This window comes from Pseudonaja textilis, chromosome 4, assembly GCF_049901715.1.
Source record: "Pseudonaja textilis isolate UNSWEBS1 chromosome 4, rPseTex1.2, whole genome shotgun sequence".
NCBI classification, from domain to species: Eukaryota; Metazoa; Chordata; class Lepidosauria; order Squamata; family Elapidae; genus Pseudonaja; species Pseudonaja textilis.
Window position 1 is genome coordinate 53,666,608 of NC_141993.1, and position 20,269 is coordinate 53,686,876.

A 20,269-nucleotide genomic window follows, 5' to 3' on the forward strand; every position below is an offset into this window, starting at 1 on the left:
TCCTGGTTCCTGTAGTCTGCAATTTTTCCTCTGGAAATCCATTCCTACTTCCACACCATTCAAAAGGTGTTCATCCCAAATTGTATTGCTAAAAGTCTAGAGATTGTCAGTCATGGTTGTCCCAAAGGTGCTTTTTCCAGGAGGCAACTGGACTTCCTTTTCCTTTTGAAGACGTTTTGCTTCTCAATCAAGAAGCGTCTTCAACTATGACAGGATAGTGGGGAATGGTAATAACAAATAAATAATAAATAATAAATTACCAGCTGTCTGCAAGGAACATAAATACTTCCATTCCCTACTATCTTGTCAGAGCTGAAGAAGCTTCTTGGATGAGAAGTGAAACGTCTTCAAAAGAAAAAAGTTGCCTCCTGAAAAAAAAAAAAGCACCTTTGGGACAACCACGACCTGGATGATTGAGAATCTCTACAGATCTTTTGCACTGGTTCGTGAGACTAGGAGGATATCTCGGGTTTATTTATGCGAATGTGTCACCAGGGTTACAGTGAAGAGCTTGTCGGGCTTGGCATTGCGTTAACAGTGATTCAATTCAAACACTTCAAGCCTCGCTCCTGAATTCCACCCCTCGCAAACGACCACAACACTCCTGCAACCTTAGCTACGGGGTGAGGGCATAGCCGGAAGTACATTATCAAACGCGAATTTATAGGAGGCAGCGCAAAAGCTGTATCCTTTTCTGTCAGGTGATGCCGGAAGTGACGCAATGTTGACGGCCCGGCAGGTGGGAGGAGGACCAATGGCCGACGGTGGCCGATTTAAGACGGCGTCCAGGCGGTAAGTAACGGGCGCCGCGAAATGAGCTCTTCGGGAACGCGCCTCTCTCTTGCTATGGCCGAGGCCGGCGGCTTCAGTTTGCGAGGGCATCGGGAGGCGCTTCGGGATATTCAGGGCTACCTGCGCTGTTTTATTTTTGGCTTTGCTGTGTCTTGTTAGCCAAAGGAGCGTTTTCACCTTTGACATGGATACCTGGCTACGTGGTAGGGGCAGGACCGCCGTAGTCATTGCAGCACCGGGTCTGCAGATTCGCACCACCAGGTGCACATCATCACCTGTGCCCGTTATTGATCAGACTGAAACCAAAGCATGTTTGTGACATTGTTTGCACAGTTAGGAATCTTTGCTGGAAAGCGGTCGTGCCCGTTTTCTACGGATTTGCGGGGTCGGGGGAAACGGACGGCGGGAAGTAGAGGTGTGATTATATTTGAGAATAAAAATATGTTATAAAGCCTTACACATCCCACAATATGTTATTCTGTAGTATAAGGAAAGCATAGCTATCTTAACCCCATTGGGGGCGGGGAGGTAGTTCAAACTGTAGCGATAGGTTTCACTAAGTTCAGTGGGGCTAATTCCTAGGTAAGCATGCAGAACGTTTTATCTGCTGAATAAAATGCATGCTGGTGATAACTCCACTTAAACGTCCTTGCTCTATAAAACTTTGGGATATGAAGGAATACTGCTCCCTAGCAGGAATAGCATAACACATATTCCTCCAAGGCAAGAGTAAGGTAAAACATGTCCATGTATGAGTAAGAAACTTAGTTTAATTAATAGTTCTGTTTTGATAGAACATGATTTGATCGTTGTATATGAATTGGCCCACATTAGCTATATTCTCACAGTTCTAACAAGACCTAGGTTAACGAAATCCAAGATTTTGTCTGTGTTTGACATGAAACCTGGAGCAAAAATAAATGAATTGGAGATTACTTATACTATTGTGTGTTTTCTCACTGCCTTGTTTTTTTTTTCTATTGTGAGTGAATACCTAAACAAGATAAAGGATGTGAGTTATGTTTGAAATGGAGTACTACTGTAAAAGAGAAGCTAGCATTTTTAATATAGGGAGGCACAAAAAATTATATCAAGCATTCGGTATATTCCACTGAAACTGTATTTTGAAAGTGATGCAAATATGACTACCCAAATAACTCGGACAATTATCTCTGGAACATTTTGTAATGCTTTTTCCAGTATGCTTGCAAAACAGAAGTAATTTTATAAAATGAGAATGACTTTCTAATTTGTTCTGATCCTGTACTCATCTATTATACTTTTAAAGGAAACCTTTGTCTTGAATTTATTTATACAATTTTAAATGCTAGCTAATATATTCCTATTGCCTTGGCAAAAGGATTATTATTTATTTGCTATATTTTCTGTTATAATTCTGTTCAGAAGATCTAAATTAATGCACAAATACTAAGCTAGAAATTCTATTTTGTTTAAACTTCTCAAGTTACTCCAAGTAAGAAAATGATTGTCAATATATATAATGGTTATATTGTTTATAGCTGAACCTGAAATCTTGATTTATTCTTAAGTTTTTTCCTAATTTGCAGGAGTGTGCTGCATGAGCTGTTAAAGAAAACATTCAGCTAAATCACAGTTTCTTGCTTCTTTTCTCGATTCCTTATCCTCTTAACAATAATTCATGACTTGACTTTTTTCACTGAGTCATGACTTCCAAACTTAAATATTGTGTCCATAAAGTATAACAGAAACAGTTATTGTGGAAAACAAATAATAGTGATCAGAAAAATATACTCAGGAAAAATATATCCTATGTAAAAATCCCACAAGCACATCCACTGACTGACGAATAACATGTATATATGCTGCCACTTTGTACAAGCAGATTTTTAAGATGGATTTACCAAACCAGGTCCTTTTAATAAAATATAGACGTAAATTCCTAGCTGTTGTATGTAGCAGAAAAAGAGAAAAGGTTACCTAAGCATGTGAGGCTCCAGTAAAAGCTACTGCGTATCTTGTAACACAAAATATGTAAATAGCGCAAATTATGCAATTTACACCTGGTATATCATGATGAAAATCATGTACACAGTACACAATTTGCATCAATATTGTCTTAAAATATTATCCTGCAATACTTTTGCAAATTTTATGTGTGTGCACCCAAGTACAGGTAAAATACATACTCATTAAAGAAACCCAGAATCACATAATGCACAGCATAGGTAGTAAGACATCATACAGTAAATAGTATGCCTATATTAATTAATGGATTTGCTTTGGTTTGGTCACCCAATTTGTTTTGTCAAATTTTCCATCTCCACTAGTACTGGTAATTTGAAGCTCAATGAGTTTGAGATTCCCTGAGGGATTTGGTAAAGCTATGAAGTCTGGAATATCTTTGGAGGCCAGTGGTTAGGCACCTTCAATGCACACTTAGGACAATCCTGCACCATTTTCTTAAAGTGCCAAATCTAGAAATGCTTTGACTAATGCTGTGTGAGGGTGCATTAAAGTTCTACAACATTTACCAAATAAGCTTCTCTTTCATAGCACAAATTCTGCAGGAGAAAGCTAGGAGGAGTTTCAGGCAACCTGAGGCAATGGCATAGCAACATGGTTACTTTGTATCAAGGACAGGGGTGGGATCCGACAGGGTTAACTACAAGTTCGGTCATTTACGAGGTTCGGTGATTTACGATGTGCTTCCCTGCATGCTGCTGGCGTGTGCCTGTAAATCATCATCAGCATGCTGCGTGCAGAGAAGCAGTCTTTCAAAAAGCCCCTTTTTCTTGTTTTTTTAACTGCAGCTGTGCCTTGTTCGGCAGCTGAAGTTGAAAAATCAGGAAATAAAGATCAGGTAAAAGCCCAGGTGGGTGGGTGGGCAAAAACATCAGCAGACATAGAACCGGTTCTATTTCTGCTGCTCTTCAGAGCTACCGGTTCTACAGAGGTGGACAGAACCAGTAGAAACCCACCCCGATCAAGGGTCTTCAAACTTGGCAAGTTTAAGACTTGTGGACTTCAACTCCCAGAATTCCTCAGCTAACATGACTGAGGAGGAATTCTGGAAGTTAAAGTCTATAAGTCTTAAAGCTGTCAAGTTTGAAGACCCCTGTTTATATAAAGAACTCAAGGAACCATGGTGCTGCATGAAGCAGCTTTTGTAGCAGTGGAGAACTGTCTGAGCTTGCTGAATCATATTGGTATTCGGTATCAACCAGGAAGACACTGTTGTCTGCTATAGTTCTTACACTGAAAATATTCTGCTTCTAGAGGCAAACATGCACTAACTTTATTTCAAATTAATTGCACTGAAAATTAGTTAACCTATTATATGTTTGATGCCATGTCTCCAATACAATGGCTTTTTAAAAAAATTGGTGTGGTTGAGTTAGTTTTTGACTGGCAGTTTTCTTGTCAAGGTTTTTTGGGAGTGATTTGCCATTGCCTCCTTTCTACGGTGGAGAGAAAGTGACTGGCCCAGGCAGGGCTAGAATTCACAATTTGTAGTTTCTAGCTTGGCCTCAATCGCTGAAGCACATTGACACTCTTACTAATGGCTATTTGTGTATATATTTTGAATGTTTTAATACAATTTAATATATTTTATGTATTTAATTATTTTTCACATTTCTGAACTGCCTATTTCCTTTCAAGTGGGACTATGGGTGGTGTATAATAAAGCATCAAAATATAAAAACAATATTAAAAAACTAAAATCTTAAGAGTTAAAATTTTACAATTAGAAATTTTAATTTAAAAATAATTGAGGCAAGAATAATTAGACCCTGTTAAAATTATTTGCCAAAGACAACTGGCACATAACATGGAGTTGAGCAAAGGCCTTCCTAGCCAGGGCTACCTTACTTTTTGAGCAAGAACTGGAGTCCAAGATGTTCCCCAAGTTATGCACCAGGTGTATCTGGGGTATGCAACACCATCCAAGACCAAGATGATAAACTCCTGAATATAGAGGAGTCCACCCACAGCCACTTTGTCTTAGCAGGGGTCAGCTGAAGTCCGTTGTTCCCCATCTAGGTCTTTACAGCCTCCAGGCACTTCAAAAGAATGCCCAATAACACATTTCACCCATATATCTGGGACACACATATATAGAGAGAACTGGTGATACCTCATCCCTTGGCAACAGATGATCTCACCTAGATGTTTCAAGTAGATGTTAAAAAGGAATGGAGAGAATATCAAGACTTGTGATATTCCTCAAAGCAGGAGCTGTGAATTGGACCTTTCACTTCCTTTTAATACTGATTGGGACTGGCTTCAGAGAGAGGAGATAAAGACGCACAAAACTGCCTCTCCCTTATTTTCTAAGTGGCCCCCAAAGGATACCATGGTCAATAGTATTGAAAGGTGCTGAGAGATCAAGAAGAGCAAGATGTATGCACTACCACCATCCCACTCCCATCAGAGATCATCCAATACTATTTTGGTCTCGTATCCGGGCCTGAAACCTGACTGAAGCCTGATCCAGAGAATCTATTTCCTTCAGGATCCTCTGGAGTTGCAATGCCGCCATCTTCTCAACCACCTTTCCCAAAAAGGAGGGATAGGAAATTGGACAAAAATTGTCCAGAATAGTAGGCTCCAGTGATGGCTTCTTGAATTGGAAAAAAAACAAGCTGGGAACACTTCCTCCAACAAGAATAATTTTTCATTGCTTGGACCCACCACATGATATCTTTTGTGCAGCCTTAACCAGCCAGGAGGAGCATGTATCTAAAATTGGTAGCATTTGCATTCCACTGAACTTTGTCCATTTCCTTACGTCCAATTAAATCATTGCCAGATAACTAGATAGTTCTGCTCTCTGGGCATCTCTGTAGAACTTGCACCATACTTGATATTCAACTGGAAGAAATCCAAGTGATTTTATCCTCCAGATGCCTGAACAATTCCTCTGCATGACTCTGTAGATGGACTTCTAGGCCCCCTCTTCTAAGGAGAGGGTGACCCTAAAGTGGATCAATGGGTAGCATTCTACAGGTGCAATAAGAGTGAAGTATTGATACTAGGCTGCTCTTACTGCCACAACGTAAACCTTAATAGTAGCCTTAACTCATGTTTGGTTGAATTTGTTCTTCGTTTTCCCTCAGTGGTGCTTTTAGGCATCTCTTTTCAACTATCTCCATTCCTCTGCAAACCACGGGGTGTAATGGGAGTGATGGGCCAGAAGAGACTGCCAAGGTGCGGTCCTGTCTAAGGCTCTGGCTGATCCCTTATTCCAGGCAGCTCCCAGCCCTCTTCAGGACCATGTAGCAAACTGGAAGGTATTTCTCCCAACTTCTTTTGAAATCCAGTTGGATCCATTAGTCAACAGGCGTGCATCAATTGAATGAGTGCAGTCTCCATATGGAGTGGGGGGAGTGCAAGAGAATCTCAAAGTGACCAGGGTGTGATCTGACCATTACTGTGATCTCTCAGACCACATTGTCTCTCTCAATAAGAAAACCAAGTCCGAATAGAATGACCTGTGAAATACAGATCTAGAGATGTATAATATAACAATGTGGCACAGAAATATGTCATAGCAATAATATATGTAAGTTATAAAGAAATAAAGCAAACTCTGACAATGTTACATGGTAATATCTTTGGCTAACTCTACATACATTTAACTTATTGAAATTGCCTTCTAGTTTGCCCAAATCCACATTTTGGGAGGGAGTGTCAGGCAGACGCAATCAGCAGGAATGCAATAAAATGAGCCATGAATTGTTGCCTGTGTATTGGAATTCACGATTTGAGAATGGTAAGTGATTACTTTTTTACTTGGTGTAATATTCTAGAGACATAAAACATCTTTTGAAAAGTAAATGTGCAGGTAGTCCTTCACTTAGAATAGAATAGAATAGAATAGAATAGAATAGAATAGAATAGAATAGAATAGAATAGAATAGAATAGAATAGAATAGAATACCATTATTGTCATTGCATTCTACAAATACAATGAAATTTGAAAGCTACTCCAGCACAGTGTCCCAAACACCACATCACAATAACGCTACAGAGTATTTAAAAATTAAAATAATTAAAATAATAATTAAAAACCTAGTCTAAAACCTATCTAAAACATATAGTAAGTTAGATAGTTTAAAAATGCCACTATATGCATAGGGCTAAATTGCATATGCATTGTTTGATTCAAGACAATTATTGCCTTGGAAAAGAAACTGTTTCTCAGTCTATTAGTCCTCATTTTAATCTATAACGTCTCCCTGATGATAACAATTCAAAATATGAATGACCAGGATTAGAACGGTCTGTGAAGATTTTTAGTGCTCTAGAGAGGAGTCTGGTCTTCGCAATCTCTTCCAAAGAAGAAAGAGAACAACTGATGATTTTTTGTGCTGTGTTTATAACCCTCTGGAGCATCTTCTTATCCACTGCAGAGCATCCAGCATACCACACCGTTACATAGTATGCCAAAATGCTCTTGATGGTAGAACGGTAAAAAGTAACCAGCAACTTCTCACCCAGACCACTCTTTTTCAGCAGCCTCAAAAAGTGCAGGCGCTGTTGGGCCTTCTTTGCAGTGGCTATAGTGTGGACCGACCAAGTAAGGTTGTCAGAAATATGAGTTCCTAGAAATTTAAAACTATGAACTCTTTCCACACAGTCTCCATTGATATATAGTGGGAGAGGCTCTGCTTTGCATCTTCTGAAGTCTATAATCAATACTTTGGTCTTTTTGATGTTCAGGGCGAGGTGATGACTCTTGCACCACAAGACCAATCTGAGAACCTCTGACCTATAGGCCATCTCGTCTTCTCCTGATATGAGTCCCACCAACATGGTGTCATCTGCAAATTTTATTATAGAGTTAATGGGACAAGAGGGAGTGCAGTCGTAGGTGTAGAGTGAATACAAAAGGGGGCTCAGCACACAACCCTGTGGAGAGCCAGTGCTGAGAGCAAGAGTGGAGGAAAAATAGCTGCCAATCCTAACAGTTTGGGGTCTGTTAGTAAGAAAGTCCTTTATGCAACAGCAGATGTGAGAGGAGAGGCCCATTTGTAGCAACTTCTTTATCAGTATATCCAGAATGATGGTCTTTAAAGCCGAGCTGTAATCAACAAAAAGCATCCTTACATAGCTCCCTCTATGCTCCAGATGGTTCAGTGCAACGTGGAGAGCCATGGCAATAGCATCCTCTGTGGATCTGTTATTCCGAAAGGCAAACTGGTATGGGTCAAGGGTTGATGGGAGGAAATCCTGCATATATTTTAAGACCAGTCTTTCAAAACACCTCATAATTATGGGTGTGAGAGCTACTGGTCTATAGTCATTTAAAGTATCAGGAGAGGGCTTTTGGGGAACTGGAATAATAATGGAAGCTTTGAGACAAGATGGAACAATGGCTTGTGTAAGAGAAAGGTTAAAAATACTTGTAAACACACCTGCGAGCTGGTCAGCACATGCTTTGAGTACCTTCCCAGGTATCCCATCAGGGCCAGCAGCCCTTTTCACATTCACTGCTCTAAGCACCTGCTTCACATCATACCCTTGTACTGTGAACAGTTGAGTACCAGTGGTTTGTAGAGGCAGTGTGTTCGAAGACCTATTCAGTTCGAATCGGGCAAAGAAGCAGTTCAGTTCTTCTGCCAGTGATGTGTCCTTATTGATCGATGTGGGGTTGCTGCCCCTGTAATTAGTGATGCATTTAAATCCCTGCCAAGCCCGTCGTGGATCATTATTTAAGAAGTAGTCCTCAATCTTCCTTTTATAGTCCTTTTTTGCCTCCTTGATGCCCCGCCTCAGTTCCGCTCTTGCCTTGTTATACCAAACCCTGTCCTCAGACCTAAATGCCATATCATGTGTCTTGAGAAGTAATTGCACGTCCTTGTTCATCCAGGGCTTCTGGTTTGGAAAAATCCAGATGCGCTTATTCACAGTAAGCATATCCACACAGGTCAAGATGTAAAACAGTACAGTTTTTGTATATTCCTCCAAATCCTCTTGTTCAAATAAATTCCAATTAGTATTTGAGAAACAATCCTGCAGCTGATCAAGTACTCCCTCCAGCCAGATCTTGATGAGTTTGATTTCAGGCTTAGTTTTCCTTCTGAGGGGGGTGTATGCTGGTATAAGGAACAGTGATAAATGATCTGAAAATTCCAGATGTGGAAGGGACACTGCTTTATATGCATAAAACTTACGACCACAATTGAACCCAAAATTTTCTGTCATTAATTGAGACACTTATTAAGTGAATTTTGCCCCATTTCATGACTTTTCTTGCCACAGTTGGTAAGTGAATCATTGCAATTGTTTAAGTTAGTAACGCAATTGTTAAGTGAATTTGGCTTCTCCAAATTGTCTTGGCTTGTCAGAAGGTCGCAAAAGATGGTTTCATGATCCCAGGATACTGCAACAGTCAGAAATATGAGTCAGTTGCCAAGGGTCTGAATTTTGATCACTTAACCATGGAGATATTGCAACTGCCATAAATGTGAAGAATAGTCATGTCACTTTTTTCAGTGCCGTTGTAATTTCCAGCAGTTACTAAATAAACTGTTGTTAGTTGAGGTCTACTTGTACAAGTTATGAAAGGAATCTCATTGGATTTTATTTTATGTGATTAAATGTCTTGCTAATCAAGGCTTCCTTATATTAAGAAAATAACTTACCGTATATACTCGAGTACAAGTCGACCCGAATATAAGTCGAGGCACCTAATTTTGCCACAAAAAACTGGGAAAACTTATTGACTCGAGTATAAGCCGAGTTTTTCAGCACATTTTTCAGCAAAACCGACATCTAAGTACCGGTAGAGAGTATGATTGAATCAGTACCACAAAACAATAACTAATTATACAATTATTGAAAACTTACGGCACCCCTCCCCAGTCAGCTCAGACCAAATTAGCATAGGAATTCTCTTTGATTTCTTCAGATTAAGAATTGCTTTTAAATACTGCATATTTGGCTTTTTTCTTTATGTCAAAAAAATATCAGTATGGAAATTTTAAATAAAAATGGGGGCATAATGATTCATTGTGATGAACAATAACTGTTTCCTTAAATAGTGTTAATATATAGTAACCTATATTTATGTAGTGAAAGATCTAATTATAATAGAGGATAAAATAAATAAAATACGTTGGATATAAAAGTATTGATAAGATTTAGAAAGGCCTTTGAAGCAAGATTGATGATAGGTAAGCATGAGAACCAAGCTACAGTAAATTAGCCAACTAAACTGAGTTGTGCCAATTGGAGTATTTCTAGATATTGCCTAGAAACTCTTAACCTCGTTGTCCAAAATAACCAGTACATTTACATTTACATTTACAGTGCATTTACCCTTTTCATTTTATTTTGATTTTCTCTTTGTGTTTTTGTTTTTGTCATAAGGGCATTGTTTTAAAAAACCAATCACATGGGATTAAGATTTTAGAGATATCACTCTAAAATCTTACAAATCAATCTTGAAGACTTTCCATTGACCAAAGTAGCTTGAAAGACTGAGATTGTTGTTTTGTGTTGGTTGTAAAATTGTTTTGCTGCAGTTGATAATCTATTATAATATTTGTTCTTAGAAAACAAAGAGAAGGGCAGAAGATTGATAGTAAGAAAATGTGATGACTTGCCAGAGACTTAAACATAAGGAAATAACATATAGAGCACAATTTCTTGGCTTTTCTAATATTCTTTGATTTCCTGTGTGTTGAACTCAACCTTTGTTCCCTTAAATAAGACTTATCAACCAGCAGTTAAAATAATAAATTTGAATTGGACAGAAAATCCTCAAGGCTTTTGAAATCAGATAAATTGTGTAGAAAAATCAGACAAGTGAGTCCTGATGGGACAAAGTTTATTAATTAAAGGTAATCAGTGGAACAGAAATAGCCTGACAACAAATAATGTTTAAAATAAAGAGAATACTTTGTCTCCAACTCACTTGACTGTTATACTGGTATATGAATTTTTCTAGAAAATGAACCAAGTACAGTGATGAATAAACATAAAGATTTTCCCTGAGAAACGAACAAGTAAGGAAGGTGGTGTCACAGACATTTTTAATATCAATAGTTCTAGATTAACAGTTGGCTTTTCCTTTAAATTTCTCACCTCTGTCTTGGGTATCTCATTTATTTTGTCAAACCTCAGCTTTTCCAGTCTACCTTTTCATCTTGATTGTTTCACTCTTCCTTCATGAATTTGTTTGGCAATTTGATCCTCATTTATTCTCTCTGAAACAGCATGTTTACTAGGAAAGACACTTCATTGTTGTAAGGCAACAGAATTTTACAAGGCTGGCCACTTTCTATCCATCATATGGTAAACAAAATCAAGGTGGGGTTTTGAGTGACTTTCTCAGATATACTTTGACCTCTGGACTGCATAATAATCTTGTTCAAATCTCAGCTTCTTTCCTTAGTGACACATTCCTTCCTTCCTCAAGGACAACTATAAACCTTCACTGTTAGAATCACTCTCAATGGCTACAGATTTCCTCCTGTCTGTTTCACTTACACATGGGCCTGGCATCTTAACAAAGTCAATGCATACATCTGGCAGAGTAGACTCTGATGGAGTTGGAAAGTTCTTCCCTTCCCCTCCCAACTCCAGAGAACCTAACCCCCTTTTAAAAGTGTCTCTGTTCTAGAACTCATTGTCTGTTGATAGTAACTGCAATTAACAGAAGCACTACCCCAAGTATTGTGTAAGAATTTCATAAGGAACTGGAATACCGAATGTGGAGTATGAACATCTATTGTCGTCTCCCTCTATTTTGCTGATTTGGGACAGCCTTTCCAGTGAATGACACACTCATACATTTTGCTCTATGTTTAGAATCCAGAATTCATTCCACTTCATCTTTCTCTTATCCATTCCAGGAACAGGCAAAACTTAGTGGAAAGCCTGTTGAGGTAATTCCCTGTTAGGAGAAAGAGTGCATACAGGGAGACGTATTGGGAGTAGTGTTTGAATAATACACACACACAGCACACAGATACACTGTACAGTAAATGTAGGCTTTTACTTCCAGAAACGTTTAAGCAAAGTTCAAACACAGTCCAAAGTCATTCACAGGTTAAATCAGTCAGTTTTCAGTCCAGGGATAATCCAATAACAAAGTCCAGTGTCAAAAACAGTTCAGTATCAGATTTACATCAAATCCAGGAATAGCAGTCAATTAGGAGGAACGGCAAAACTCTGCAACAGAAGGAAACAGAGATTCACTCACTTCTGAAACTAAGACTAAGACAACCCAGGTTTCTGGCTCCATCTTATGGCTGTTTGAGAAACCACACCCAACTACAGTTTTTGCATTTCCTTAAAGAGACAGTATTAAAATATCTATCCTGGTTTATATATTTCCAATCCAAACACCTGTTAGGTGACTTATATTCCTAACAAAGCCACACCAAATCTCTCACAAATGTCTTCTTGCCTTTGTGCATCTGTGGCATGCTTTTATGCAACCTTGACCAAGTTTAATTGTTCTTTTAAAGGAACTGATAGGAATGAGGAAAGGAGGTGGAGTTCTGGAAGGCAAGATGTCCAGTAGCTATAAATTCCATAAAGGAATATATCAAAGCTGTTATAGGCAAATTCTGGAAGAGACAACAATTCAGATCAATTGGCCTACTGATAAAGGACATGGCACCTCAAATATTATTCTAGTAGTTGAGTGGGGTTTGCTCTCAATTTATATTCTTGTGGCTTGCCCTGTCAGTGTTGGTGGGAATGGTCTTGGAGGTTCTTTGGTGGGATGTTTACTGTTAGCTTGTTTGGCAGTTCCTTGATTGGGGTATAGGTTACTTCTTGATTGTTGATCTGATATTAAACTTGGTGTTCATCTATACTCAAATAGTTGTTGATTACTGGTAGAGAGGTGTTTCAGTCTTATGGTCCCCTTTTCGGTTTCTTGATTGTCTCCTTTGCACAGTATGTAGATGTTTATGCCTATGTGTCTGTTGATAGCCAATTTGTCAGATTGCCAGGCTTCAAGTGTTTTTGGACGTGTCTTGGTCTAGGATGGTCATGGTTTCCCAATTGAAACTATGGTTAAGTTCTTGTTTGGGGAATCAATCTAAGACCTTTCTGGCATGAGTGTCATGGAAAGATAGGCTTTCTGAAAAAAAGAATCAGGATATAGTCAAGTACATCACTTCATCCAAGTTATAAGCAAAAATTTCCTTCATGAACCTAGAGAAGATTGCAGCACAATTAGGCTAAATAGTATTTCCATATATTAAAATTTCCATGCTTGGTATCAAAAGCTGTTAAATACTTGTGACCCCCTTTCATTCATTCATTTAATTTATGTGCTTCTCAAGTCTAACTTAGTGAAAATGGATGCACTCAAGCAGATCTGAAATAAGGAGGAGTGGTATTGGTATATTTCTGAAAAGCTGTAAACGTTTCAAATAAAAATCTAATAGGGCAATTCACCCTCATTAATGAAATATTATATTGGTAACCTTCCTCTTCTTTCCCACCGCTTTTTCCATATTTTTTTCCTGCTGTGTAGGAGTACCCAATATAACATTAAGAAGGATTGATCGTATAAGTGTGATACTATTTTAATATGTGTGTTACTATTTAAATTCTGAATACTAATTTTATACAAAATGATGCTACATTTTATGCAACGTGGAGGATTTTTTCTTTGTCATAGAGGAATGTGAAAACGATGACATGTAATACACAGAGTCACAGACATACACATCAGATGCAAAAACTATTTGTAATGAAGTTTTCAAATGCTATTTGTGACTTTGGGGGAACTGACATTTAAAAAACAATAGTTTTCTTCTATCTTTATCTGGACTAGACATTAAATTAGAAGGATCTGCTGTGCAAGAACAAAAATATGCTTTTATATAGACATCTAATCTATGCATGTTTTAAAATTAACTACGTTTCATGGGCTCTATATGCAATTTTAAAACAAAATGGAGAGTGTTCCTGATAAATAAATATAATGATCTCTCTCTCTCGTTTATTTTTTATGCTCACTATATAATGGAGCTATAGAGCTTTTCTGTTTTGCAGCTTTGTAACAACAATTCTATGCTTTCCATATGTTGTTCTAATACTCGCCTTTGTGCCTTAGAATTGTTTATGTTGTCATCTGTTTCTATTTGCTCTGCACCCCTTCCAGCTGGCAGGGTTTATTTGATAACCCTTTGAGACTCTGTTGCCTGGGTTTGATTGGTGGTGACTGTCCATTCTGTGATGAGGTTCCTCTGAAGAAAGGCAAGCTATAGTTGCCTGCCTTTGATTGGCTGCTCCTCTGTTTCCCTCCCCTTCTAGGGCACACACCACCGCAGGGTTTGTTCGGAGACCTAAAACAGCCTCGTAGGCATCCATTCATGAATCTGTGACGTTAGTAGCTTCTGTATTTGCAGTGGGGTTGCAGGATTGTGTGGGTGGAATTTCCTTTCTGTCTTTTATTGAGCAGGTTTGTCTTTTGCCAACTCCATAAAATGAGGATATGGAGCATAGTTGTATAATGTTCCTGTCGTTGTAAGTATATTGGTTAAAATCTGTATTGCTTCAAGGTCTGTAGTTGCAGAAGGACCAATATTATGTTTTACTCGTTCATTTCAAAAGATGGGATAGATTTGTCTGTTGGTACAGTAGAAAAAATGCTGGAAGACATAAAAGCTAAGAATATAGTCTGTATTTTACTTCTCTGTGGAGCTTGTATAGATATATTGAATTTGCAATTTGGCACATTATGCATAGATCTTTATCCATTTCTAAAACAGAACAGAATGAATTTTAATAATTAATTAAAATGCAGGGTTTCAAGAGAATATCAAGAGAAATAACTGCAATTGATTTCAGAACAGAGGCTACCCCCCTCTCTTTCCTTTGTGAGGATGTAATCTGATTGTCTGGTGAAATGGCTTCAGAACCCTTTTAATACAGTTTAAAATCTAACATTATTTACAGTATGTTGTGGATGGAGGGAAAAAGCATGCTACCCAGTTTAACTCTGAGTTACACATTTATTTCTTAAGATGTTTCATTTCTATAAACAAACTGATTTTTAACTATTTTGGTTAATGGCTAGATTCTTTCATTCATATGTAAGCAGCTGGTTTTAACAGCAGATATTTTGCATTACACCATTAGCTTTAAAAAAAATGAATTCTAAATCTCAATATGTTGTCAGTTCCCACTGTTTTCATAGGTTCTAGCATTGTAATTCATATATAATTCCAATCTGTTTCTATTTATTGATGCTCCGTATGTGGTGCTCCTTCTGGGAATTGCTTGCAGTAGGAGCTACTCAAGTCAGTAAAAATTCATTGTGAATAATCCCTGAAAAGAAGGGGCCATCCATTGGCAATCCTTGAAGATTATGCTCCAAAGTACTGTATAGATACTGTATAGAAATGGAAGAAGCAATGTCAGATAATTACTTTAAAGGGAACAATTCTAGCTGCTCTTTGTCCTTAAGTATTTTCCTGCATTTATTGCTCTGATTGGAAATATTAGTAAGACTGTCTTTTCAATACTGTATCTAGAACAGAAGGCAACAATATAAAAACTAATCGTTTGCAGTATTTGGAGAAATTAGCTTTTCTTCAAGTTGAGGCATGTTCTCCTGAACACCTGATATTACTGTTTCTTTCTTCCACCCTAGTTGGTTAATATGCACTTACTCAGCATACTATGCTGTGAGGAACTGATGTGAAATGCTATCTCAAATGTTAGTTGTCATAAAATTAATTTAAATGATTTAATTTGATGGAAAACATATTTTAATGTTAAATGTTAGTTTTAGGCTAGAACTAGTTTCTGCAACTATAATAATAGCTGATCATAAAGAGGATACTTTTGAAACTTGATTTAGTTTCAAAACTTAAACCCTGTAAATTGGATCAAACTAAGATTATCATTATTTATTTATTAAACTGTTTATTACCTACCACAATCTAAGGACTCTCAATAGTTCCTATGATATCGACAATTAATTAAAATCCATGATACATTTAAAAATCAAAATCATAAATCAAGAATCATCTTAACAATCACAAAAACAAAACAGGCAAAGAATAAATATAAGAATACAAGATGGCAAAAGTCATAAACTCAGCTGAAGTCTTTAACATTCTTCTAAAAGATGTAAAGTCTTATCTTCTTGGGAAGAGTATATGAAACATGCCCTGTCATACATAAATGGTACACTAGCCAGATGCCACTTTTAAAATATTGGCAGTAACCATACAAAACTAAGTTAGGATAGTTTAGTTCATTTTCTAACCTGCTGATAATTGAATGGGTTTGTAGTAGAAAGCCAAGCAAATTTGTAAATAAATTAAATAATTGCTTATTTTAAAAAACCCTTAATTCTAAATCTTAAATCTGTGGGCAATTCAAAAGATGCATGTTCTAAGCATATTCTTTAGTACCTCACTGTAACACAAAGTTATTTCCTACACATGTTACTTACACTGTGCTGCCTTGCTTCTGGGTTCCCGTTTTATAGGATGGCCTATAGGAAGATAGCCAGATTCATAAGAGGCAGCAGTCCCATCCATGCTCCTTGGAGGAAGTTCAGCTTGCCATCTCCTCACCAGATGTGCTCCCTGATTCTATGATTCTTGTAAAGTGTTCCTTGGTTTTGTTACAGGTGCTGTGACCACTTTCTGCACTAAGGATGAACATTCATTTCTTCTAAAACAGTATATCTGATTATTTGCTCCATACACATGCATACCCACAATACAATGACCAGTTCTCAGGAACTCCTGAGCTGGTCTTCTTCTGCAACGATTATCAATAAGAGTCTCAATGAAGATAAATGTTTAAGTGGGATGCATGGGGAATGCATACCGTCTGGTGTCCATCCTTCATCTGAAGATATAGAAGAGGGAAGAGAAAGGGGGTTGCCTCACAACAATGCATCAGACAATATAAATAGCCCAGTGCCCACAACAGTATTAACCAGCGTGAGTGAAGATTCCAGGGACCAATTTGAAAATAGTGTGCTCCAGTTAACTGAACAAGATTTAGAAACTACTGTTCATCAGGGCAATGATAACAATATAAGTGGACAGAACAACCATGGAACTGAAGACATCAAAATCCAATTTAACAGACAAGGAAGCGGAAATGGTGGCTTTCTTGAGGGACTTTTTGGCTGTTTAAAGCCAGTATGGAATATTATAGGGAAAGCCTATTCTACTGACTACAAACTACAACAACAAGGTAAACTCTGCCCCTGCCCCTTCCCATAGCTTTATGGCAAAAGGATTATATTCTCTAGAGTTGTATTAGTAAATTAGAAGTTTTTGCTGTAATTCACTGCCCATCTTCATTAAAATGGCTGGGTCTTCTATGTCCTTCTCCGAATAAAAGTCCATTATGAAGAACAAGTCATAGAGCATATGCTGTGTTGGACATTGCTTGCCTCATAAATACTCAGGAAAAGATTTTTTATTGTAGTTGACCAGAGTGACTAAGAAATTCCCCCTTGACATAGAGGAAATAACCATCACAAAAACTAAACTATAAATTGTACTTCATTGTTCTAACTAACCACAACTCCCCAATAAAAAATAAAAAAATACATTTTGAATATTTAACTGGATTTCAGTCACAATCCAGGCTTTGTGGAGAAAGTAAAGATTTATCTAATGAACTTTGCTGCTAATAGAGGCATAAGGCAGAAAAGAGGTGCTTTTAAAATATTTATTTATTATTATTTTGCAGGGCTTAGAGACCAATTCAATTGAGTGGCATAAAAACTCCTCAAATCCATTATATGGAATTAAAACAAATATTCACATTTTAGAATTCAATTACATATCTATTGTTATGTAGGAAGCAAAATCTTTTGAAGATGCATATATTTTGCATGTTCTTAAAAAGCCTGCAAACTACCAAGATACTAGATGAATTATTAGTTTGTGGTTTGTCATTAGGCAATTACTTGCAATTGTCATAACCATGCTTGTCCATTATCAGATACATGGGAGGTTCCTTTTGAAGAAATATCTGAGCTGCAGTGGTTGGGCAGTGGAGCACAAGGAGCTGTTTTTTTAGGCAAATTTCGAACAGAGGAAGTGGCCATCAAGAAAGTGAGAGAGCAGAGTGAAACTGATATCAAACATCTGAGGAAGCTGAAACATCCAAACATCATTGCTTTCAAGTAAGTTGGACATGGAATTATTCTGATTCTAGGGCTACCTTTTCAAACTGGTGCTATAAGTCTTCAGAGCTGGATGAAAGCAATTCAGAATACAGTACTGAAGTTTCCTTTATTCTTTGACTTTTAGTTCTTAATAGAAAAAGTGTTATCTGGTAATACAATAGAATCACTACTTTTGTTGTAAGTGGATTTTGTGATGTAGTAAGAAAGTAGTTTGTAATAGCATGTGCATGAGTTCTTTCAATTAAAAACAATAATCTATTATTGGTGAAAAGAGCAAGAATAATGAAATCTTTTAGAGAAATGTTATAGTTGCTTTCCCATTGTATAAATAATAGTCACTACAAGACTATTAATCATGAATAGAAATGCAGAAAGCTTTTTGAAATGAAAATGTCCCAACCTTGAAACCTTGACTAATTCAGACTTAAGCAGAAATGTTCTAATGTTGCTCAAACAATTCTTAGTGTTTTGATCTTGATATAACCCATTTCAACTCTTGAAATATTTTACACACTTCTGGCCAGGAACAATAGTAAATGTCTGGGTTTTGGGGAGTCTTTGTATCTTTCATTATAATGAACTTATTTTTTTTCTTTCTCTCTTCACATCATCAACATGTCATTGCTGAGCATGACAAAAACATTTACCATTGATGCAGTCAGTACTATTTCATGCACTTCAAGGATATATGTAATCTGTTCTCTAGCGAAATCATTTACTGTTTACTGTTTAATTTTCTGCATATACTAGGTCTAATTTAACCAAATGGCAAATAAGCAATAGTGGTTACTTAGGAAGTGCTCTTGATTATTCTGAAGAAATGTGAATCAGAAACTTCTCTTTACTAGTTTTTTTAAAAATTCCCTATTGCTTTGATTTTGATTTTTTAAAATATGTATTTTTCTCTTTTCTCCTAGGGGTGTTTGCACACAGGCGCCCTGCTACTGTATAATAATGGAATACTGTGCACATGGACAATTGTATGAAGTGTTGCGAGCAGGTAGAAAGATAACACCTCGTTTGCTTGTAGACTGGTCCACTGGAATTGCTAGTGGAATGAATTATTTGCATCTCCATAAAATTATCCACAGAGATCTCAAGTCACCCAAGTGAGTAGACAAGTTTATACAATATGAGGAGATAAAGGAAATTGAAATAAGGATGGAATTACTATGAGTCTCTCATGTGATTTCCTGTGCATTTTATTCTTTTCAGTGTATTAGTTACCCACAATGATACGGTGAAAATTTCTGATTTTGGTACTTCTAAAGAACTCAGCGATAAGAGTACAAAAATGTCCTTTGCAGGAACAGTTGCTTGGATGGCCCCAGAAGTGATTCGTAATGAACCTGTTTCTGAAAAAGTAGATATATGGCAAGTAATACTATTATAATTGTTCACCTATTTCAATATTTCTATTAAAAATGTATTATTTTGTGTTTCCATGTTTTGTGGTTGCTGGCAGATTTAATTTTTATTAAGCTTTCTTTTTGATAAATATTTTTCTGTACTATGCTTTCTGCAAAATAATTCTGCTGTCAGAGACCTAACCTTTATCTTAATTTGTTTTTATATCTGTAAATTTTAATTAGTAGGTCCTTAGGACTTTATTGCTTTTATTGTATTTGAGCCTGCTGTTATATGTTGTTCCAGTGTTGTAATTACTTGCTGGTTATTTATGGAGATTCTCAATCATCCAGGTCATGGTTGTCCCAAGGTACTTTTGAAAAAGACAAAAGGCAAAAGAAAGTCTAGTTGCCTTTTGAAAAAGAACCTTTGAGTCTACTTTGCTGGTTATTGACCATAAATAAAATTTCAATATTTTTTCCTGATTTTGATATTGTTTTTTCCCTATTTTTATTAGGTCATTTGGAGTGGTTTTGTGGGAGCTTCTCACTGGAGAAATTCCATACAAAGATGTAGACTCTTCAGCCATCATCTGGGGTGTAGGTAGTAATAGTTTACATCTTCCTGTACCCTCCACTTGTCCAGATGGATTCAAGATCCTTATGAAGCAAACATGGTAAAAATTGTATTTATTTGACAGAACAGAACAGAACAGAACAGAATAGAACAGAACAGAACAGAACAGAACAGAACAGTTGGAAGGGACCTTGGAGAACTTCTAATCCAACCCCCTGCTTACCATTTCAGACAAATGATTATCCAATCTCTTCTTAAAACTATTGTACTTCCTTGTACTGTACTTTAATATAGATAGAAATTGCATGTAAAATGGATTATTAACAATATGATCTTATCTGTTTTACATAAATTACAACAATAAGATCTTAAATCATTTCTTGGCTTGATAAAACCCAATCCTGTCAGTCTCATATTTGCTATATTAGT

General features: G+C 37.1%; 1 protein-coding gene across 4 annotated transcripts in view; it reads left to right on the forward strand.

Annotated features, from left to right (window-relative positions):
• Positions 1-737: 737 nt before the first annotated feature.
• Positions 738-20,269, forward strand: part of MAP3K13 (mitogen-activated protein kinase kinase kinase 13) — a 31,455-nt gene continuing 11,923 nt past the window's right edge. For 2 of the 4 annotated variants that reach the window (XM_026701364.2, XM_087933071.1), the window contains exons 1-7: positions 738-792; positions 6,435-6,547; positions 16,394-16,971; positions 17,731-17,914; positions 18,835-19,026; positions 19,133-19,291; positions 19,782-19,940. In XM_026701364.2, the coding sequence (XP_026557149.2) occupies positions 16,473-16,971; positions 17,731-17,914; positions 18,835-19,026; positions 19,133-19,291; positions 19,782-19,940 (1,193 nt within the window). In that variant the 5' untranslated portion in view covers positions 738-792; positions 6,435-6,547; positions 16,394-16,472. Of the gene's footprint in view, positions 793-5,891; positions 6,066-6,434; positions 6,548-14,085; positions 14,275-16,393; positions 16,972-17,730; positions 17,915-18,834; positions 19,027-19,132; positions 19,292-19,781; positions 19,941-20,269 lie in introns of those variants that run through there. The other 2 variants (XM_087933069.1, XM_087933070.1) reach the window with 2 other exon arrangements.